The sequence below is a fragment of the Amphibalanus amphitrite genome, unplaced genomic scaffold (genome assembly GCF_019059575.1).
Source record: "Amphibalanus amphitrite isolate SeventyFive unplaced genomic scaffold, NRLGWU_Aamphi_draft 000135F_arrow, whole genome shotgun sequence".
Lineage (NCBI taxonomy): Eukaryota > Metazoa > Arthropoda > Thecostraca > Balanomorpha > Balanidae > Amphibalanus > Amphibalanus amphitrite.
Window position 1 is genome coordinate 818,441 of NW_024881630.1, and position 23,474 is coordinate 841,914.

Genomic DNA, 23,474 nt, shown 5'->3' on the forward strand with positions numbered 1-23,474 from the left:
TATGGTTTGGAGTCAATTTTTAGCGTAAAATTTGAGTACAATTTTACATTTTACATTCACATGAATACTACCGTCATTGCTACCATATCAATCGATTGCGGCGTTTTTGTCTCAATCGCCTCGGAAGCTTATGACCTTGACCTAAAAATTTTTATTGTGATTTGTATGTTATCTCAAAGCAGGCAATAGCAGCAAAGCAGCAATAATTGGAGAGATTGGAGCGCTCTAGTTCTTGTAAATAAGTTTTGCCTGCTCCGTCCTCATCGATCACAATTATCAAGTTCCAGGTTGGTAGTAGCACAGTGCTTAGGATGGCATGCTGGATTAGGACACAGACAAGGATGATGGGATCAGCATAATGCCTTTTGCTAATTTGCTATGCTACACAAGCTCTATGTATCTTGCCACTGCTTGGTCACCATATACCTATTTAAGCAGATTGCCATCTTGCTGGTGTTTTTGGCTACCGATTGGTTGAATTCACATGTTCTACAATTTAACCTACCTACCAGTGAGAGGCAAAGGAACACCAGTAGGTATGGAACTAAGAACTTTAATTGATGGGAAATTGGACAGCATGTTGGTAAGCTGACACTGGGGCATTGCTCTTCTTCCCGTATTTACGATTTAATAAATGCCTTGATTAACACGGGTCACAGTACATGTGATGCCCCTACCTCATTGCCTTGCCTGCTACTGGGCGTAAGTTTGTGGAATAGTGTGGGCCCTAACATGGTACCTTGCACAACTACTGTGCTGGTGCAGCATTGCAAATAAAAATAAGAAATAGGTTATAATGTTACTGCTTTAGGTATAACTGCATTGATGTATATTATATAGTGAATAATTGGTCTTTATTCAATTTTGTTTCTAAAGTGCACATTTATGAATTTTATTGGTCATATGTGGGTCCTGTTTAGCTCTGACTAGTGACAATTTTCAGTCTGATTAGTGGTTGCAGTCATGGGCTAGTGCAGATTTTTCAGCCTGGTTAGTGGTTGGTGCAGCTCAGCTCATCAATTATGGTACTAATTGCTATTTTGTGCTCTGGAGCACATTTAAGCAATGATAGACCAAAAATCAAAAGCATGCTGTGAGCTGTCACACAAGCAATGCATGATGCAAATGCTGATAAAGTAACCAACCAAACAATCATAGCTTCTGTGCCTTGTCTCTTGCTCTGTAGTTTGAAACTGTATGGGTATGACAGGAACCTCTTATAGATGGTAAGTAGCATGTGGAAGACAGGTGCCTACTGTCATTGGGTGGGCTGTGAAGCCTCATTTTGGTTGGAAATTTGTTTTGTTCAGTAAACTTGTGTAATCCATTGCATCCCTCATGTTGATGTGATGCCATGCATACTGGCCATGCAACATTTAATTGAATAACCTTCAATACTGGTTTCTGAGCATCACTACCATGAAGTTCAACTCTGCTTAGGTCATTCTCATTGACCATCATTACCCCTGTTGGCTGCCTATCCTTTGTTGGTACATAGGCCAGGGCTCAGGCATGTACTCATCTTACTAGTGTATAATGAGTATGAAGTATCAGAAGCATGTACCTGATCCTGGATCATGGAGTTTCATGTTAGCCTGTGAAATGATGTTGCCAGTTGTAGCAGATACCTTCATCTTGCCTTGGTATCCAGATACATAACTTAGGTACATGTAATTATTTTATGTGTTCTATGGCATAGCACTAAAAACAGCCTAATGTAACTACTACAGTTATAGCATTATTAGCAGCACTGGGTTGTTAAAGGCTTACATTGTACTCGCTTGTTGGCTGTTTCATTGTATGACAAGCTGCAAAGGTACATTCAGCTGGTGGAGGTGTGCCTTTTACTTTCCTTTGCACCATTATGTTTTATGTGACATGTGCATTGTGCAGTGATGTTACTCCATGCATGTTACTTACAACAATGTGGCTCTCTGTCCATGCCCCCTTCTGACTTTCAATTGATCTATATATGCATGACATGTTTTCTCTTTAGTTGTTGCTAGAGGTCCTTACCATATGACCTGGATATTAGTACCTACCACTTACCAGTTACCCAAAAGACATGCAAGCAGCTGTCTAGCAAATAATCTGGAATCCAAATCATATAGCAAATATTAATCTACTGGTGGTGGCATCATTTATCATGCAGCTTTGCTGGGAGTTCCAAAATACTCAGGGGGTGAAAATTAAGTTTTTCTTCAACTCTCATTGATCTATATTTGGATGAATTTTGTTTATCACAGGCAGAAAGCACACATTCAGGAGCAGAGGAAAGGTCACCAAGGCTCATTGATGTTTCAAGGCTACCACCTACTGACTTTGTTGTTCTATCTTAAATGACTTTAGTGTATGGCCTGGCCTCTTATCTGGGTTTACACTGCATTAGGTTGACCAAATCAATGTGTGTTTTATTTTTGTGATCTTTTGACTCCCGTAAGTGTTCATGAAGTGTCATCTATCATCCCCATCTTCTTATCACACAGAAAATGAATGATATGGCAAGAACAACTGACAAAGCAAGCATTACCCAATGCCCCAATTGGCTAGTGACACTGATAGCTTTTTTCGTAGTAATGGTCAAGGACATCCTTATAATAACATGTGTTGTCTGTCGATTTATATTTAAACGAAGCACAAATAATGCTTGACTGTATTATTATGTTGTCAGAGTGCCAGAGTAGCTATCATGTATATATGTATATTACCAGCTACCTGAAACATGTTTTATTGCTATTTCAGCTTACTTGGCAGGATTCAAAAAGCGTGTGGATAGAGATGTATGCACTGCATTTACAGGTTTCTGGACCAGTGATTGTCTGTGTTCCATAGCTGGGTTCACTGTCCAACCCCAAAGGGCAGCCGGGCGCTGTGTCGGCACTCGGCAGTGGCCGGTTCCGCCGACTCCGGTCACAATGGTGTATAGCGACGCGACCTCGGAGAACCTCAGTCTGGTGTCGGGCCTGAACCCTTACGGCGGACCCGGCCCGGCGCGACCCGAACTAACAAGACCGAGTCTCGCCGCGGCGGCCAGCGTTTACCACGCTGTACCTGTAGTACGTATTGGGAGCACCGGCGCGCCTCCACCCAACCCACAGACTGGCTCCCCAGCAGGCGCTTCTGACTGATTGGCAGCGCAGGGCAGGCTGGCTGGCAGATGGGCTCACCAATGCGCAGTAGTCCACTTCCCCTCACTCTGTTGGCTTCGCGTCTTTGCGCCGTTTGGAGTTTTTAACGCGCATTTTGTGTGTAACATTTGTTTCGCAGACGACGTGGGCGACGTTAGTTCATTGGCCGTCCTCTTCAGTTGCAACGTGTGAGCGCCCGAATGGCAACGGATGTTTTGGTTGCTTTGTAGCTCGCAATCCCGTGACCTTTCAAAGTTCACGGTGTGTTATGGGCAAAATACACAACTGTGTTGCAAACACATTTATCATGCTTTTGCTCCAGGCTTATTTTCCGCTTCGCAGCACAAACTCTTTGCTGCTGCAATAACTGCATGCCTGCATGGCGTATTATTTGTTTGCAGTGAGGCTGGGACGGTATGCATGCATGCGATTTATATATTAATATCGCCAGTGTACTGACGTGTGCTAAACTAAAACCTTTTTCCTGGCTTCCTACTGTTAACGTCTCATCCATTTAACATTTCACAAAGTGTAAGGATGGCTTCACATTTTTACCGCATGTGGATTCAACTAACGATAGTAACCATGAATCATATGCCACGCATTCGTATAAAAATGCCTACTTTCATGGGATTCTAATTGATGCTTGGAGAACCAGGCAATGATTTTCCTCATCCGAATGAATATTATCGAATCGAAGTGTATTTCTTTTAGTAGCATCTCTACAGCATTATTTCCACATGATAACAAGTGTAACTTTTCGCCTTGACAACACCCGTGGATGCGTATCCTTCAGAGTCACTCACTGAGGATGGCCGGCGACAGTTCCAGTCACACCTACTTCCTGGCGTGGCGTAACCTGCACCTTAGTCGCGCCAAGCTCAAGGCTTCCAGTCGCACTTCGGCCCTGCTCTCTGGCTTCGCCATGGTGCGTTAAAGCCCGAGACCGGCACGGGACGTAATTCGGTGGTATCACAACTAGTCGGCCAATAGTAGTTGACGCTTTGCCACTTGGGGCCTTCGACTGAAAGTAGGTATTCTTGTTGATGGATGAGCTCATTTGTTTTAAGTCGGTTTGCGTCTTTACCGTAGAGCAGGTCGCTTACGCTTTCCTTGGTGGTAGGGAATCTAAGAAGATAATTTCGCCGGAAAAAATATTATTCTGTTCCATTGATTTTTAAGAGAACAATTTCAACGTCCTCATTCTGTAATTATGAATCGTTTGCCTGTTATAGCTTCTTTAGGCATGAACCGGTGATTTTATTTCTCAAGAAATGCCGCCTGGTACAGTCGGATCATTTAGGGTGCAGGTTGTTGTCAGTGTGTGATGCAGTCTATGATATCCGATCCAGGTGGCGATGGTGGAGGTACAGCTGAGTCGCACCATCCCGACCGGCCTGCTGGTGGCGTTCGCCATGTGCACCACCCTGCTGGTGGCTATCCACATGCTGGCGCTCATGATCTCCACCTGCATCCTGCCGCACGTCGAGGCCGTCAGCAGCATGCACGCCGTCTCGGCCGTCTCCGAGTCGCCCCACTCCAAGATGCACATCTACATCGAGATGGCCTGGGTGTTCTCCACCGTGGTGGGCCTGATGCTGTTCATGGTGGAGATCGCGCTCCTCTGCTGGGTCAAGTTCTTCGACGTCTCGCAGGAGGCGGCCTGGGCATCCACCGCTCTACTGGTACCCATAGTCTGCATATTCACACTGTTTGCGTTGCATTTCTATCGCAAACTGGTGTCCCACAAGTACGAGATCACAGAGTCCGGTATCCGAGAGCTGGAGAAGCTCAAGGGCCAGCTGGACCTGCCGGTGACGGCGGCGGCCAATACGGAGAGCACGTACGCGCCCAGCGACCACATGGTGTGAGCGACGCGCCGAGTGGCTACCGTATGGGCGTCTGACACGGTGCGCCGCCTCCTACCGTGCATCCTTGCCGCGTTCCAGCGCCTGGCGCAGGCAGCACTCGTCGCCTCCCCGTGGCGTGATACCCCCGGAGAATCCCATGTGGGCCGTGGACGGATCAGCTCTGATCGGACAGCAGGGCGGAACGGGCTGAGATGGTGCCACCAATGGGCTACAGACGGGTTTGTGATAGGCCTAGTGCCAGTGCTCGAGGCAAATCATGGAGTGTTAAAAAAGGACTGATGGGGATCTGATGCTATTTCGTGTAGCACCCGTTTTGTTTGTATGCGTGTCTTCCATATACACTATAGGTATTTATCAAATATAGTCATTAGTCACAATGTATCACATTGTGTTACATCGTATCATTTTTTTTTTCTTGGAACGAAAGCTTTACGAGGTACCTATTTTGCTAATGCGACTGTGTTCAAGCCTGTTAGACCTTTGTGGTGTTCATGCTTGGCCTCTGCAATTACAAGCTGTGTCCACTGCTCCTTTATTCGGCAATATATCGTCTATGTTGTCAACTAAATATGTATCATTCAACTCAGAATCATTTCATCAGTTGCTACAAGATGACGATTTAGAACACTTGGTGAGTTGCTACATCAGATTTATCGCATGATTATGTTTATATGTGTAACAATGAATTTTAATACTCATCCAGGCCCAGCTATTCGCTATTGTCTCGGAGATCGCGGGCGCAGCGTTCTAACGAGTGTCTGTGCTGACAGCGCTGGAGGAGCGATGTGTCGGAGGAGGCCGCGTCACTGGAGGAGTCCGTGCCGGGCTCGGAGGCCACGTTGGAGGTGGACGAGTACGTGGAGGAGGCGGAGGAGGCCGCCTCGGCCGCCTGGCGGTACTGCTCGGGGATGAGCGGCACGAACTCGGCGGCCGCCTCGCGCAGCACGGCCACCGGCTGCAGCAGCTCCAGCTGGACACACAGACACACAGACACGGTCAGGTGGGTGCCGGCGGGCCGCCACCGTATCGATCAGACAGCGCGGCAGCTGCCGGTCAACACGGCAGGCTTACGGGCAACGCCAGCCGTCGCCAGGACCAACCGCTCGATGTGCTGTGGCGGCGGAATGCTCCAACGTGATCGATTGAAACGGGCCGGCTACAGTTCTGCCGTCCAAAGGCAAAAACGCATATGTCGGGTCAGGTCATGACCCGACATATGCGTTTTTGCCTTTGGACGGCAGAGTTCCTAGAATCGCAAAGGCAATGTGACTGTCAAGTGTCAGTTGCTCAGAAAATTGTCATGTACAGAAACCCGGAGAGTCAAAATTGTTATTGCAAATGGTTGTATATCGATGACTGCGTTAGTCGTCAACGAGACTAGGATAATCTGTGGTTTTCAACAACGTAAAAGTAGTTTTCGTTTAGCTTACTTTAGACGAATCGATGTCATTTGGGCAAATATCCTGGAGACAGGTGAGATCACCTCTGATTCCTGATGGAGTTAAGTTGACTGACCAAAACGTACACTAATCTGATGTGATCGCCTCAGCGAGGTCATCTAGCGCAGTTCCACTGACCAGCGGTATGGGGTACGGCGTGGGCTCGGAGGCAAACAGCCGGTTCTTGTCCTCCACTGCGCTGCACTTGACCATGCCGTCCACCCAGATTCCCTCCTGCATCTGCCCGGTCCGTTTGTGCTGGTAGAGGCCGGGGCCGTGCTTGGTGTCCCGGTGCCACGTGCCCTCGTACAGGTTACCGTCAGCTGCGGCCGGCATACACCGTCAGGCGTCTGGACCACTTTCTTTGGCAGATTTAATATACATATGCCAGCACAGCACCAGAGAGCATTATCTGACCTCATGGATTGATTTTTAAACGTTTAAGCAATCATAGATTCTGCACAGGGGTCTGTGATAACGGTAGATAGTGTAATGCATGGAAATGCATTTTCTTGCGCTTGATGAACATGGCGCTTGAGACTTAACCCTCGCCCGTAAACGGTGTTTTGCCACCTTCGCCCATGCAGGGGGGGGGGGGGGTTGGTGCGACCCCCCTGGCGTTTGAAAACGGAGCGTCGTAGAGCTTAGCGGAAAAGACCAACGGATTGCTCTCAACGAGATCTCGCGATTAGTGGTATATTTTTTGGTCCTAGGTCAACATTTGACCTACTTATGACCGGTCAAAGGTCAAATTTTCGGAAAAATCTAACTTTTTCAGATTTCCGCGCCGATTGCGGCAAAACGGTAAGAGATATCGACTTGAAACCTTCACTATCGTGATCCTTGATCAATTCTCTATCGATTGGTGTGTATTTAGATGTCATAACTCTAAAAATGATGCGTTGGGAGCATCGGAAGTCTGCAAGGTCATTTGTGCATTGGGTCACGTCAGGCGTGTGACGTCACTGACCTGACCCTGACCCAAAATGAACTCCAAGAAACAACCGACGATGCCTGAAATGATAGCAAATTCGAATTCAGGGCATCAAAATACCCCGAAAAGGCATACAAGTGCAAGAAGTCATTATAGGTCAACCGAGGTCACTGACCTGACCTTGACCTTTAGTAACCTTCAAAATGTCAACGGACATTGTGCCAATGTCAAATCAGCCAGTTGTGATTCTAAAACAATCCATCAGTGTGTCAGGTCAGTCGGCATTTACACCAATGTGAAGCAATCTCCAATTTAGCGTAAATCTGGCCGGAGGGGTTGTTCCCTTTATGACGTCATAACTCCGTGACCTGACATGACCTTGACAAAATTTTTTACCAAAAGTTGCGCAAAGGATGCCCCAAAGGGTACTGAAAATTTGAGCAGGCTATCTGAAACGGTTCGGCGTGTAGCTAAGAAAAACCTCAGGGGGGGGGGGGGTTGCACCAACCCCCCCCCCCTACATGGGCGAGGGTTAAGGTATGACAAATGTTCAAGTTTATAGGTCTGTTCTAAGTGTCCATGTCATATTTTTTTTCTAACATGCACCGCCTTCCCATAGCCAGGGTCGGAATCACGCGAACCAACGCTGATTTACTCTGAATCACTGGACGTACCCTTTCTCAGTAGTCCTCTGCCCTCCCGAATGTCGTCGTGCCACTCTCCCTCGTAGAGGCTGCCGTCCTTGTAGAACATCCTGCCCCAGCCGCGCCGCTTGTTGTTGTGCCAGTCACCCTCGTAGCTCTCGCCGTCTGCGTAGAATTGCACGCCATGTCCCTGTGGGGTCACACCAGCCAGGAAGGAAGGAAATGGATAGGTGAAATGGGCAAGGATGCTTCGGAAAGGAATTTAATATTTTTCAAGTGCCGTTCATGGTTGGTAGGCAGTAAAGGATCTGATTGTTATGGGATCTTACATTCATGATTTTCAACGGTCCACGGACCTGATTCTTTGTTACAATATGCAGGCATTCTAAAGTGAGTAACTTATTTTTTAGACCATCTACAAGCATAAAATCAATTAATTGTTTCATCAGCAATGTTTTGGAGACGTCTCGTATCTGAATGGCACGTCACTAGGTGAAAACGCCTCGTTTGTCCAGTTCACCGCTAAAGTAAGGGCAGTAGTCGGTAGCAGTAAAGTTTTGCATCTGTATCTTAGGAATTGTTTGTCAGACTACCATGAAACTTTGAATGTAGCTTACAAGTACCATCATCCTTGCAGCTACAAGCTCATTTTTTGCTGTCTTCCTCTGGATCACTCCGTATTTAAAAATCGTCGGTCATGCCATCTGTTGAGATTGGCGGAGCCTCACATTTTTTTTTTCTTTTTAGCGGTGGCCTGTTGTGTCGGGGGATCGTGTGTCTGTGTGAATATGGTTCACGCCGCCGCTGACCTGTCTCTTGTCGCAGCACCACTGTCCGTTGTACTGGATCAGCTGGCAGGTTCGGGGGCACAGTTCCGTGTAGACGCCGTACCCGTGGCGCCGGTTCCACGCCCAGTCGCCGCTGTAGATCGCGCCGTTCGACCACTCGAAAATGCCCTTTCCTGTTGGAACAGTTTCGCACCGTACGACCAGGGAGCGCACACATCAGTCAGCGTAAGTACCAAAAAGGAGTGTGAACAGTAGTCACTATTAGCAGGCGCCCACAGGTCTTCGTATCATCGGTATGCATTCCGTAAACCAAATTTAACGCCAAACCCCAGACGACGCTAATACGTTCACTATTCAGTATATTCGCTTCTACATACATAGTTCGTATACACGATCATTCGGTTGATCACGATCATCATTTTCTCCTCAATGCTGAATAACACGCTATAAACTTTCTCGATAACACACCATGAATATGGCTGATAACGAAATCATCATTTTCTGCACGTTCATGCACTAAACTTGACAGTTTCACAATCACAACGCGAGGCAAGCATGAACTACTAAGAATATAGTTGTGGTATTAAGAAAACCACATAAATCGCGCGACCTTGCCGTAAGCTGATCACAGTAAGTCGCACACCGAAAAGAAACATAGCTCAGGCAGTCCGGACGTATTCTTTTTTGCGACGGCGACGGTGCAGCTCCGATCCCCATACCCAGTAAATGGGCCTTTCCTCGCAAGTGCATCTGACTTCCTCACAGGAAATCTACGGGCAATCGTACTGGCGGGCGCCAAGTCCTACGTCGGCACCCCACACCAGCTCTGTGTGACGGGTCGGACAGCTAATCCTTGAGGAACATGGCGGCACCCGACTGAATCCAGCGCCCGGTCTCCCCAGCGCAGGGGACATCCAGGCACACGACGACCTTTTCGCGCTCCTGAGTCATGTACAGCGGCATTGAGATGACCTCGGTCGGGACTTTGGCTTCGGCATCGTCACGAGGCACCCAAGCCACTGTACAGACGGGTACACTAGTGACACTAGGTGAATCAGCACGACTCTCTGTCAGTCGTGCTCCATCGAATGCACAGCCCTCCAGCTGCAGGCCAGTCAATTTTACCGGCATCTTCGAGTTGACTCCGATCTTCGCCCAGGACGAGACAAACACTAATCCGTCCATGGCTGTTTTGTGCAAGCGCGCAGTCTGCTGGCGCAGTGCGTTCAGGAAGGTGTCTGGATGGAACAGCTCAGATAGATCGAGCGGCTCGTTGAGCAGGGTGCCCGACTCGGCTTTCTGCACCCAGCGTTTGCAGGCGAGCGTGCGACTGACCAGGGAGCGCAGATACTGGAAGGGATCTTCTGGTCCCTCCCACACCGCCTGCCACGCGCCCGGTGTTTCGTTGCGCATCAGGCTATCTGCCACCTTCTTGACGTCAGGGGACAGAAGCATAGTGCCACGGATCACTTTGCTGACGTTTGCCAAGCTGCGATGCACGTCCTGTACCAAACGCAGCGCGTTGAAGTGTTCGAGCTGGATGAAAGAGGTGATTGGTTCTTTGGTGCTGCTGATGGACATTCGATGTGCTGACTGCCGCGTGATTTGCTTCGTCAGATTGACCTCTGAGTTGAGCTTCTTCCACAGGTTGAGCACTGGTGACAGTTCTTTCTGCCACTTGTCGCGGTCGAACTTGTCAGTCGCCTGCATTGATCTCATCAGCACCTTCAGCTGGCTGATGACATTCGCGCTGATCATGCGCTGTGCCGAACGGTCGATGTTCGCAGGAAGGCCGAAGTAGATGGGTTTGTCGGTTTCACTGAATGACTTGATGATGCGGATGTATTCCTTGAAGTCTGCGGACGTCGGCAGGTTGATGTTCGGGCCCAGAGGACGATGAGCTTTCGACGACCCAGAGATGACCTCCCCGTTGAAGAACTCTTTGAGGTATGACACCATCACACGAAGATCGAATGAGTTGTCCACGCGGCCACCGTATATGGCGTTTTCCATCAGACCGTGCATGTAGTCCCAGCGCAAGGTTCCCATCGCCACCAACCGGTCGAGGATGTCTGCACCTGCCTTGAGATCAGCGAAGTTGAATTCGTAGAACTTGGTCCAGCCTTGAGGAATGAACGTTCGTCGTTCTTGGACCACAGCGTGGAACCATGCCAGGGCAAACAGCGCCTGAGCTCGCTGAGCGTTTCCGCCTCCAGCTGCAATGTACTCCGGTCCCCACATCGTGTAGGAACGAACAAGGTTCTTTTTCACACCTGGAGGGGCTTCGTATGTTACCTTCATGCTGCTTTGCAGGAGCGTCGGCGTGAATTTTGTGTGAGCTTCAGCAGTCAGCCAGAGTCGGAACGTGTCCTTCGGAGTCAGTTTCAGGAGTTCTTTTTCAAGAACAGGGAGCCACGCAGTCACCAAATGGAGGTTTTTCAGGCACAGCCACTCGCCTGACTCACTACACGATTTCAGCTTTCTCAGTGCAATCTCGGCCTGTCCTTGTCCCATGGCCACCTCGGAGAACTTGTCGAGTCCCACTTTGTTCTTTGCGAGTTCTTGTAACTCTTCTGAAGGATCGGATCCGGGAGAGATGAGGATGAGCACCGGTGTTGATGCAGTTGTTTCCGTCAGTAGCTCTCGAAGATCGAGGGGAGGTGGAGACAGGTCATGCCCCATCACCGAGGAGGCAAACTCAATCATGGCCGTCTGCAGTCTGTCAGGTCGAAGTGCTTGCACTACCAGCAGCTTTTGGAATTGCGTAAGCTTGTCATTCAGATGTGCAGGGAGGTTGCGCTCACACTCGGGGCTAGTAGCGAAACCTGCCCACGCATTACTGTCCTCGAGTTTCAGCACTTCCCAGAGTTTCGGGAGGTTGGACTTCAACAAGGACACAGCCAGAGCTCGATCTTCAGTCACCCATGATGGCATCTGCTTTCGCAGAGTTTCTGCGTCAGTTTTGACGTCGGACAGCAGCTGCCCTGTGAACGCCTCCCATTCGTTAGCCTGGAACATCTTTGGATTCATTCCGTGCACACAATGCAGCGCAAACATCAGTCGATCGGCTTTGAATAGAGATCGGCATGTGTTTGTATACACTGCATCAGTGGCCGCTCGTTTGAGAGTGGTGATACGCATGCCAGTATCGACTCCATCGCTTTTTACCTGAAAGGCCTGTGAAAACAGGTCCATGAACGAAGACAGGGAAAAGTGGTACATGTTGTTGATCTTGCAGAGATCCGTGACTATGAAGTACAACTGGGAGCCACTCTCTGCGAGTGGAAGATATGCGTCGCGCTCTTTTCCGAGGGTTTCCTGGATTTTTTGTCCTTCTTTGATGGAAGTTGCGATCTTCGACGAAGATGTTTTTGACTCGTTCAGAGAGGCCAGAAGTTCTTTGTTCTCCAGGATGTTACCTTTGGCACTTGCCAACTCCACTAGAAGCTTGTCTTCCAACTGAGACAGTTTGATTTTGTTGTCCTCCTCCTGTTTCAAAAGTTCTCTTCTCTTCACCTCCAGTTCAGGCTTTTCAGACTGCAGCGTCAGCGCCAATAGCTGACCTGTCAGTCCAGCTCTGGTTGTGATGAAGTTGACGGTGGTCAGGATGCTCGCACAATCTGGTGGAATGCTTGGTTCTGGATTTCTTGTGGCGAGGAACAGTCTAAAGTTCTCGTTATAGTCCAGCATTTTGTCGCCCACCTGAATGGTTTGTCTCGTGCCCTGTGTAGACACATTTTGTCTCATCAGTGGGAACAACACCGGCTCGAAGTGGTCAACTTCCTGTATGATCAGCGTTTTGCCGAATCGCACAGCCATTTCCAGCTGTGTTGAAAACTTCTCATCTTGCTGTGTGACTGCCTCTACTCCTCCTGAATCTTTCAGATGGGTTTTCAGCCACTCGATGGCACGCGATGATGGGTCAATGAGGAAAGTGACTGTTCCACTGTGCATGACAACGACGCCGTTTTCCACACTCAGGTCGTCAGATGGTAGACCCTCGCCTTTCCATGTCAGCATTTCTCTTTCAGTGCTCATATGACCACGGAATTGAAACTTCTCCAGGCCGAGGAGCTCGCACCACTGCTGCGTCTTAGACGTGCGCACGTCCTCAGATGCATCCGATAGATAGTTGATGAAAGACGCAGCTAGAAGTGACCTGAGAGGCAGCGTCTCCAACTCGTGTTGCAGCTCATCCAACTGTTTTGTCCACCTGTCATATTCCCCAGACAACTGTCCAACCAAATTTTCGGCCGCTGTCAACGTTTCTTTGGCCTTGGTCAAGCCGACTTCAATTGAAGCAGCTTCCTTGGTCGACTTGTTCAACTGCTCCGTGAGCCCCTGAACGTGCTTTTCAACATTCCCGAGATCATCCCCAAGTCGATCCATCGCCTCTTGAGCTTCGTCAATGTTCTTTTGCAGGGCGTTTTGTTCGTCTTCCAGTGGTTTGATCTTTTCCAGAATCACTGCATAAGTGACATTAGCCTTCACCCATGATGCTAACGGCGCTGCTGCCTGGGACGCTCGCTTGGCATTTGCTGGGTCATAACTTTTTCCTCTTTCCTTCAGCAGCTTTTCTACCTTCTTTCGTTGTGATACAGAGATGCTGTGGGCATCAAATTTCATGATGTCCTCCTTTATCCCTCTTTGTGCCAAGAAGCTTTTCATGCTGTTCCATGAAGTATCAGCTATGCCCAAGAGTCCCATCACTCCCTCTAGAATGTCACGGATGACATCTGGTGGTGCTCGAAGTGACCTGACCTCGGAAAGAGACTCGGATTTGATGTTTCCAACTGCTTTTCGGGCTTCTGCCAGAACGGGTTCCACTTCTGCCAGCTCTTTGTCGATGCCTTCTTTCCGCTTTTGCATTTTGACACTTTCTTTCTCTGCTTTGTCTTTCAGAACCTCCATTTCCTCCTTTTGTTTACTTGCTGACTTCATGGTGTTGGTAATCATCTTGAGTGCTTTGTTTGCTTCCTCCTGCTTTTGGTTTAGTTTGACCTCCTGTTCTCCAGCCTCCTTTTTCAGCTTGTCCACAACTGTTGTTGCTTCGTTCAGTTTGTCGACACCACCTTTCAAGTGCTGCTGCCTGTCGAGAATCATCTGCTTCTTGTGTTTGTACACTTTCAGGTATGTTTTCATCAGCTGCATATACTTTCTCGGTGTCGCAGCGTTGCTTGGCATGGACTGGTGGATGGAGAGGAATCCATTTAGCAGGGAATCTCCGCCTGAAACTCGTCTTTCTCTCTTGTCCTTTTTCTTCTTTTTCTCTTGTGTGAAGACTCCTGCTGCGTCCCCCGAGTCCTTGCTCTTAGTGATGACCATCATTGGCAGGGAGCACATGCTCTCCTTACTCCACTTGCTCATCCACATGACATTGCACTGCTTGATCAGGGCAGGGTTGCTCTGACAGTTCACCGTGAACGAGGGATTTGTGTAGTCCATGATCACAGCCACATGCAGGTTTTTCTTCACACGCGATGAGAAGAAAGAGAACAGAGGACCTCTGAATCCCTCTTGGGATGCGTCGTCGCGGAGTGGAGCGACCATCGGTTCGATTTCTTCGGGTGCAAAAAGACCCGGGATCTCTCCTGCACTCAGCAGAGAATTCACCATCTCCAGGAACGACGAATCGGTTACCTGATGATCCTCCAAGATGAAAACCACTTGCTGGTTTTCGATGGCAGCCATCTGCATGTAAGCCTTGAGATCGGTGCGGAACTGCTTCACGCCGTATCCCTTGCCCATCTTCGGCGACACTAGAGTCGCTCCCAACATGCAGGCAGCAATACCGACGGATGTTCTACGGCCTACTCCGGAACGGCCAGCCATCAACAAGGATCCTCCTGGAAATGAGAGCACTCGCTCGACCCTGGCGATGTTCTCAAGCACTTCACGAAACACGAACATATCCAGGTCGTAATGCTCAGCTACGAACTGGTTGGCACCTTTTACGATGCACGCCTGCCAGTCGTCTGGTTCCAGGCTGCCCAGGTGTTTACCAGTGATGGGCAAGGAGCGACCGACCCCAGTTTGAGATGTGGATCGGGCTCCTGGTGTCACGAAAAACTTTGCGTCAAGATGACCGTGGAGGTTGATGCCCCAGTCGGTCGAAATCACATCGAAGATGATTTTGTCGAACTTCGATTGGTCAACATCGGTGACAAGCCGATCTCTGAACATGCGACAGGCCTCGTATGCCCAAACTTCCAGCATTTCCTCAACAGCGTTTCCTTCGTCGATATCGTACCGGATGAGTCCAAGAAGCCAGTCTGTGAGGTTGCGCATCGAGAAGACATAGTGACTGTGGTCATCTGCGCTGAACGAAGTTTGCAGCTGCTGAAACACCTTCAGGGTTGACTCAGCCAGCTGCCCTGTCTTTGCCGAGAGAGCTTCACCAACCCCACCAGACATGCCTTGCAGGATGGGCTTCAAGTACAAGGCGTAGATGTTCTGCATCTGATCCATGTCAGGGTAGTCCACAGAGAGAAGGCGAATAATGGACGTGAACCGAGTCGACAGTTCATGCTTTCCGAGGGCCTTGCCACCGATCATGCTTCCCACGATTTGGACGTTTTCCAGTCCCACCCACTCAAGGCTTTGGTCCCAGAAACCTTTGTACGTGACGACTTGCTGAAGAAAAGCGATGAGCTGACATGTTCCCCATTTGTCTGGCTTTGGGAGATTGATGTCCTTCAGGTATAGCACAAGCCACTCAGTTTCCTTCGGTCGGTAGACTCTTCCGGTGTTTGTCGTGATCTGTATGCACATTTGTGTCAGCTTTTGGAGGACGTGCTGCGGTGTTGTCTGCGCACTACAGTGGACTGTAGCCACCTGGGTGGATTTCATTTTCTTGAAGCACTCGTATAGCATCTGAGTTTTTCCACTCCCCTCTGGTCCTACCATGAGGAAAGGTTCACGCTGTTCTCCTTGTAGCCACGGCCTAAAGTAATCCAGCGTTCTCTGAATGTCTGGTGTCAAAATCAGCGGCGGGCTGGACGAGAACAGGGCTTCGACAGTCACTTTGGCCTGTTCGCCCATGCCATACGCCTCCATTCTATCTCTTCGCTCATTGTAGTGGAAGTTGAGGGGATTGTGTGGGTCTGGAGGAGACTCACCCAACCACCCAAAGACCTCGGTAGCGAATTTGGCTCTTGCTTCCTTCTTCAGGTTTCCGCCTAAACCATACACGAGGGACACAGCAAAACCGGTTTTGGTCTTTGCGTTGGACAAGTGCGATAGACCATTCATCACAGTGCCAATGAGGGTTGTATCTGTTTCAAATGCGTCGGCATCTAAAACCCACTCAACAGCGTTGTGGAAGTGGTCCTCTACGAGTTGACCCACCACTTTCTGGCGTTCTTCCGGCTGTCGAGCTACCCATGCTGAGACGACAGCATCAACATCAGTGTTTTCGTCGCTCAAGAAAATCATGCCCATTCGAGATATTGTCGCAGGTGAAGCACAGCTGAGATCATGTGTTTCGAACAGGAAGTTGACGTTTGGAGCGAACTGGATGCGCTCTCCGGACGGCATCGTAAGCAGGCGGTTGTCGTCGAGCACAGAGTTGAGTGACTCGATCCACTCCGGATCTATGTCACCGTCACAGATGATCCAAGATTGAACCTCTTTCGGCTCCTTCACAACCTGACGGGCGCTGTTGGTCAAAACGCCGTCGAACCACTCTCGTGTGTCCATGTCAATGTGCCCGAGAAGTTGAGTGCGGGGCATGGCCTTGGGATTCATGGTGTGAATCTTCACTGTCCGGCCAGTTTTGATCATAGCCAGTCGAAGCACTTTCCATAATGTGCTTTTTCCGCAGCCACTTGGACCCACGACAACACAGCCCATTCGTTGGTTCAGCTGTTCATAGAGCTCAATCGCCTTCTTGATTTGAGTTTGACTCTCCATCAGACCCAACTCTTTCAGTGTCTCCTTGATGGCATTTACAAGCTCTTCGTAGCTAACGTCATCAACTTTGACATCGATGAAGACATCGTTGATAAGAGAATCGAAACGATTTGTGTCTGCGAATGTCAGCTTGGACATGGTGTTGAATCTGGCCGCTTGTACGATAAGTTTCGCCTCCGTCTTTTCGTCTACCTGAGCACCGTCCTCCAATGACGCCTTGTGTAGCGACAGAAGGTTGCCACATCCTCCCAGAACAGTTTTCAGCGCCCGCAAGCCCCAGTCGTAATGCTGCTGAGCAGACAGAAGCTGTCTCGACAAATTGAATACAGCGGTGAGCTTTTTGCCCAGAGTCTTCGCATGCTTGAAGCCTTCAGAGTACAAAATGGTCTCTGTGATAAGCTCGTTATTGGGTGTAGTCATTGCCACCGGTCTGAACAGTTGCTTCAGGTTGTCTGGTAGTTTTGAGCGCCCACCGTAACCCTTGCCAGCGGGATTCATCGTAATGAAAATGCCGGAGTTGTAGTCGATCCCGAGGTCATTTCCCAGGAGCTTGATACGGGGCTCCTTGTTTTTCAGCGCGGCCTGTATCACTTGGATCTGCATGGAGACGGCTGACAACACTGCCTCATCCAGACGATTGAACTCGTCGAAGCATCCCCATGCTCCGCACTTCACCAGGCCTATGAAAATGCGACCCATGGACTGTACGTCAATGCCTTCGTCGCAGTTGAACACCAGCACCTGTCGTCCAAACAAGTTCCCGAGAGCCTTCACTGATTCTGTCTTCCCGGTACCGGCAGGGCCATATGGGTTTCCTCCCATTCCCATGTGCATGGCCTGAGTGAGCGTAAGATAGCATTTGTCGGTGAGCGGTGTATGGACGAGCTTTGGGGCGTTGCCTTGATACTCGTAGGTGTACTCGAATTCGGCATCCACCATCCGCATTACAGCGACATCTTTCTTCATGTAATATCTCAGCTGCTTTTGCCACATCCAGTGATCGAGTGCTTTGACGGATGACGCGATGAGTTCCTCCACTACTGCGACATTGTGGATGGTATCTAATATCAATGATTTCAGTTTCAGCTGGAGCACTTTTCCTTCATCGTCACTGGTGTCAATATCTTGGTTTGTGTAGCTCTCTAACTGAGCCCTGAGTTCCGTTAGAGCTTCTTTTAGGGTCCCTTTTTCGATAGCCTTTTCACACCTTTCAGTGAACATAATGCTTTCTGACAGACACAGGATCTGACTTGGATATGCGAGTGGGTCTGGTCCTTTTCCATGCGCGTCTTGCAAACACTCTACAAGCAGAGCTGTCAATGTGCTTTTCATTTCGTTTGCTAGTTCCTGTAGCCAGCCCTCTACGTTCTTGGTGATTTGCACTGGTTTCTTCAGCTTGACCGTTTCACCTTGAAGAGACTTCATCGCAATAATTTTGGAGTTGCTGTCGTCAAAGTCCACTCTGTATATCCCAGCGAATAGCTTCTTCAGGTGAGACTGGATAATTGTGGGGTTTGTTGCTTGTCCCAGAATTTCGAGAAGATCGTCGTCACCGATGAAATAAAAACGAGGGAACTGAGACCGTTTTTCCTCCAGGAATTCGCTCAGGCTTTTCTGACACCTGCTTAGCTGGTCCATCATGGTGACCAGTATGTCTCTGAGTCCGGATATCTTGCAAAGAGAAACAACCCGCGGGTCCTTCTCCACATCACCCATTATTGCCCTGAAGTCATCATTGATACGCTTAAAGCGCGGTTGCTCGTTGGGTAGGGCACCCCTTCCAAAGATGGGCTCCAGGTACACCCACTTCCTCTGAATCTGATTCAGGTTGGCCAGGTATTCATCCAAGTCTGCTAGTCGGCGCTCCCAGATTCCAGCACGATCCAAAAACGCTTGGTAGTATGGAGAGTCTTTCAGCGACTGAAGAAGACACTGAAGATCGCCGACCTTGTTCAGGAGCTCTTTCCAGTCTTTGATCAGTTTGATGGGTCTGTTTCCTGAGTCAGTTTGTTCGACCAGACTAAACTTGGCCTCAATCTCCCACGCATCTAGCTCCTGTAGGGCTTGACGTATGGCTACTTCTCCCGTTGCTCTGCTATTGAGCTCTTTCAGAGTTTCTTTGTTGTCCAGAATTTTGGACTTCACACGCATAAGGTCGCCAAATGTCAGTTTATCGATGCCAAGAGACGTAGGAATGCCTAGAATGTTGTACATTTCGCTCCAATGTTTCTCGCTGAAGGCATCTCCTCGGACAAACTTCATAGCTGGGACAAGATCATAATCTTTTTCTATTTCCTTCAGTAGCTTTACAGCCAAGGGGTTTTTCTGCTCTTCTTGAAGTTTGTCGTTCCACTGACCCAGGTATTCTTCAAAGCGGTACAACTTGCTCCTGAAAACAATCCACTCCTCCTTCAGCATGTCGTTCATGCCGTTGTGATACTCCTCGAAGAGTGAAAAAGAAGCTTCTGCTTCGAACAAGTCTTTTTCCACCTTTTCAGCCTCGCTCATGTCTGGTTTTTCCATTCCAAATTGTTCGAAGCCTGCCATCAGCTTCTCTCGTTCCTCGACCAGAACGTCCCACTCACGCTTCTTTTCTTTGACAATTGCAAGGCCTTTTAGGATTTCGTCTGTATCGTGGTCAAATATGTCATCTTTGGGCTTGAACTGATACCACTTGGCAGCGAATCTCTCCACGTCCTTGAGGTGATTTTTCACCTGCGATTTCATGCTGGACTTCAGACCTTCGATTTGCTTTGACATCAATGCGTCATAGTTCGTAACAAGGCTCTGGAAGTTATCCCATTTTGATGTTACCTTGGACACTTGGTCAACCTTGTCTTTTGTCCAATTTGCCAGCATCTTGTTCCTTTTCTCCACGTCTTTCATGAGATTGTCATATTCTGGCATTTCGGCGACGATTTCATTTCTTCTAGCTGCCGACTCTCCAACTTCCTCGATCGTCTGTGGTTGTCTTTTCAGTCCTTCTGAAGACTCTGTTGCGAACCTGTTTAAGGCATGACAGTCTCTGATGATGCTGTGCTGGAGCAGCGAAACCAGCGCGTCCCAGTACCGCCTGTTGATGATTTCGATTTCAGATCTAATGGCAGAGAAACTAACAGTGATGCAATCTATCTTCTCCTCAGTACTTGGAAGTCTGCCAATTTCTTGACCTTTGCTCTTTGATGCCCTGAAGTTCTTGTCATAGTCTTCGGACGTTTTGCAGCGCTTCTGGATGAGGTCATCCATGTCCACAGACCCGAGCGCGACCCAGTCTTCAAATTTATCCTTCACGGACTCCAAGCGCTGGAAAAGCTCCTCGGCGGCTTGAAACAGTTTGTTGTATCGGAAAGCATTCCTCTCGATGATGATTGGGTAGATGCTGGCCTCCGATCCGCCTTCCCCTACTCCACGAAAGTTGTTCGGGATGTTCAGAAAACGCTTCAGCTGGCTGTAGTACTTCAAGCGAATTTCTTCAATGGGCGGTGAGAACTGTAATTTTCTGTTTCTGTAGACAAGTTCGACTTTCAGTTCCGGGAGATGCTGGTTCACTACCTCAAGGCCGTGCTGGTACTGGTGCTCGAGGGCTTTGTATATCTGTCTGTCCCAGTGGGCCCGCCATGTCTTCTGATCTTTGAACCCAGCCGACTCAAGCTGCTGAAAAATGTTCCTTATTTCTCTGAGCAAGTCTTTCCACTTCTGTTGTTGCCGCAGAAGATCCGTGTCCATCATTAGGAGCACTTTGTCCTTGATTTGGTTGTGGGACGTGACAAGTCGGTTGTTGTCCCTTGACAGCCTCTCAACAGCAGTTTGCAGTTTCACAATGTACTCGTCCACTGCTTGCGTGTTATTCCATGTGATGCCCTGCTGCTTCTGAACTAGCTGAGCGAATGACATCGCCGCCTCCAGCATCATTGGACGTTGTGATTTGATGATGCGATCACCGATAGTGTTGTGAAAGTTTGCGACCTGTTCCAGTGCCTTTGCTTGTGTCATGAATTTTTTGGCTAGGTTAGTGGCTTCAATGATTCTTGATGGAATAGTGTAGCCGAGAACGATCAGCTGTCTTACTTCTCTAATGAGTCCTACCAACCGACGATTGTAGTTTACTCTCATGTGTTTGCCTTTCTCAAACTCAACGACTTGCTCTTCAGTTGCCAGACTGAGTGTCTTGTCTTTGATCATTTCCATAGTGTCTTTGCTCCACGAATCAAACTGCTCTCGGTGATATTCTTGCAACTCGTCTAAGAGGTGACTTGTGTCCTTTTTCAGGCCACTGTACCCATCTAGATCGGATAGGATTGCTTCACCGGTCTTCTCGATGTCCTTAGCTTTCGACTCTATATGTCGAGCCCAGTAGATGTTGTTCACCACTTGAGGTACATCAAGTATTCTGCGTGGTCCTGATCCTTGTTGACTACGAAAGTTTTGTTGTGTTGTTTTTACATACTCCAGCAGTTGACCTAATAACATCTCGCGCTCTGCTATGAGCTCCTTCCGAATGCTTTCCTCTTTGATAAGTTCACGATAGCGCTTGAACTCTTGCATGAGTTGCAGGGCGTTGCCTTGCATGTTACGCAGCTGCATGCGAAGTTTTCCGGCAATTTTCTGCTCTGCTGGCTTCAGCAAGTTTTGGAACTGTTGCACAGCTGCTTTCCATAGTGGCTCCGTGTATGGGTTGTACTGCAGAGGGTTAAGTCCAGAGAAGGGCGCGAAGGCATCTTTTGTCTTCAGTTCATCTTGCTCGGCCGTGGAAAGCAGTTTGGTCAGCTGCTTGTGCAGCATGCGAAGGTTCATCACTTCGTTGAGTCGCTGCACCATGCTTTTGGCATGTTCGGGTACGAAGGCGGGGCTCTTCCATTTGTGCGGGGAGAAGTTGGGCCAGAACACGGTTGTCAGCCGGTTGCAATTTTCGATCCACTGTTCGAGGACGGTCACGGCTTGATTCAGGGGCTCTTCCACCTGGTTGTACGAACCTCGCCACAAGTCTGCGTCAGACAACCGCATCTGAATGAATCGACACAGCGTGTTTCCAACCACGTCCATCATCAGCTTCATCCGCGCTTCGGGATACTCTGCCTCATCTGCTTTCCACAGGTCATCCAAGGCATTGAATGCTTCTTCGACGACGTCTTCACTTTCTCCGATGCTCATTGACTCCAGCTTCTTGAAAGCCAAATCTAGTGGTCTCAGCAGACTTGCAAACACCGATCCAGATCGGTCCCCAGTGTTGGACATCTCCAGCCAATATTCATACTCGTCAGATGGTGTGAAAATGGTACTCATGGAGTCATCGGCGCCCTTCCTTTGTTTAGAATCGGAACGCCTGATAATGCTTCCCAATCCCGACTGCAAATTAGATATGAGATCCTGTAGTTTTGGGTCCACCTTTCCGCTCCATTCTTCGTTTTGCAGGAGCGCTGGTGAGTACACCTTTTGAAGGGTATAAAACAGCGCACTTATTGGAGAGTCCAGCATCGATGACATGAAGACATTCGTGTGTAAATTGTCTGGAGTGATGGCTTCTGGTTTGATCTTAAAGAAGACCAACACTTTTTCGTCATTTTTTCCCACGTCTATTTTGTTGCTCAGATGAACTGCATTCTTACCGTCTTTGCTTTCCCCGCATGCTATCAGCACGAAACAGTTTCCATCATCGAGAAATGTGTTGAGCTCGGCACTGTTTTCCAACGCTTCTATATTTTTGTCTGATGGACTGACCTCAAAGTAGTTTGCGACGGTTGTTAAAATGAACTTCTTTCTGCTGTCTGTACTCATCGTCAGCAAACTGAAAGTTTCGAGGATGAAATGAGCATTCCTGAGGCTAAAAGTTCGAACAGTTCAGCCCTCCCCTCGGGCAGTCTATCGTCGTGCTTGAACTTCTGATAGGCGGGTGTCTCACGGACTGCAAATCACAAACATACCGGAAGACGTGCTGAAGATCCACGTAGTATCTGCACCGAAATATCTTCTGATTCTTGTTTCACTAGACAATTGACTAACATCAACACACGATGCAAATCGAAAGGGCCTTCGTCAGTGTCGGCAATAATCGGATAGGTACAGCACGACCGTAACCGAGACACAGCCCATACTGCGCGAGCGGTCCGAGCGAGGAATCCTGTGTTTACTGTTTACATACTGGAGCTACGGTCGCCATGGAAACGCCCAATCGATTTACCACCGCATGTGCGATTTTTATCAAGAGACGTATACCCAAGCACATTTTCACCGGGTGAAAAAGAAAACTATGGTAGAGTTACGCAAATGCCAAAGATCAATTTTCAATCGAAAGTATGTCAATGAATCTACAACTTTTGAGAAAAAAAGCCTTATTATCAATAGACTTACCATGTTTTAGATCATTGAGCCAGTCCCCTTTGTATGTTCCACTATGGATGAATATCTTTCCCCTTGGTCCATTTTTTAGCGCTTTTTGATCGTTTGACATATCAAAAAGACGAGTGTGGTGTCGGCAACCGGCAAGCTATCAGGGTATTATTTTATTTTTTAATTTAGCACGCGCACAGTAGAAACCTATGTATGACCCTATTTCTGCTATAAAGTACTTCAATGATCGATAAGTACGAACAAGAGCCTGAGCTATTTGTGATGCGAGGAGCAAAACGAAAATTTAGCCTGGATTTCAATTCAGAAGACCAGCGGACCTTGCAACGGACAAGTGATATTGATGTGATTTATAAAGTGAAAGATTTGTTGCGAACTTTGCGCACTAGTTTCATACCTTTGAGTTTTGTTTTT

The 23,474-nt window shown here is 48.6% G+C and overlaps 3 protein-coding genes across 13 annotated transcripts; 1 reads left to right on the top strand and 2 right to left on the bottom strand.

The window, feature by feature from the left end:
- Positions 1-113: 113 nt before the first annotated feature.
- LOC122382199 (calcium release-activated calcium channel protein 1-like) lies at positions 114-5,569 on the top strand. 4 transcript variants are annotated; one of them, XM_043367219.1, is made up of 4 exons: positions 114-287; positions 3,268-3,316; positions 3,925-4,056; positions 4,481-5,569. In XM_043367219.1, the coding sequence occupies exons 3-4, from the start codon at positions 3,940-3,942 to the stop codon at positions 4,997-4,999; spliced, it is 636 nt and encodes a 211-aa protein (XP_043223154.1). In that variant the 5' UTR covers positions 114-287; positions 3,268-3,316; positions 3,925-3,939; the 3' UTR covers positions 5,000-5,569. The 4 variants fall into 4 exon arrangements, with proteins under 4 accessions (XP_043223154.1, XP_043223153.1, XP_043223152.1 ...); XM_043367217.1 differs by lacking the exon at positions 3,268-3,316 and adding an exon at positions 2,833-3,056 and having other exon boundaries at positions 153-287; XM_043367216.1 differs by lacking the exon at positions 3,268-3,316 and adding an exon at positions 2,800-3,056 and having other exon boundaries at positions 159-287.
- LOC122382197 (MORN repeat-containing protein 3-like) lies at positions 5,516-23,448 on the bottom strand. 8 transcript variants are annotated; one of them, XM_043367210.1, is made up of 5 exons: positions 23,064-23,448; positions 8,826-8,977; positions 8,047-8,206; positions 6,577-6,761; positions 5,516-5,969 (listed from the first exon to the last, which is right to left on the bottom strand). In XM_043367210.1, exons 1-5 carry the CDS (start codon positions 23,161-23,163, stop codon positions 5,709-5,711), a joined length of 858 nt encoding a protein of 285 aa, XP_043223145.1. In that variant the 5' UTR covers positions 23,164-23,448; the 3' UTR covers positions 5,516-5,708. The 8 variants fall into 8 exon arrangements, with proteins under 8 accessions (XP_043223145.1, XP_043223148.1, XP_043223147.1 ...); XM_043367213.1 differs by having other exon boundaries at positions 8,826-8,996; positions 23,064-23,384; XM_043367212.1 differs by having other exon boundaries at positions 8,826-9,005; positions 23,064-23,384.
- Positions 9,147-22,612, bottom strand: LOC122382196 (cytoplasmic dynein 2 heavy chain 1-like). The gene has a single exon (XM_043367206.1). The coding sequence runs from the start codon at positions 22,488-22,490 to the stop codon at positions 9,651-9,653; it is 12,840 nt and encodes a 4,279-aa protein (XP_043223141.1). The 5' UTR covers positions 22,491-22,612; the 3' UTR covers positions 9,147-9,650.
- Positions 23,449-23,474: the final 26 nt, after the last annotated feature.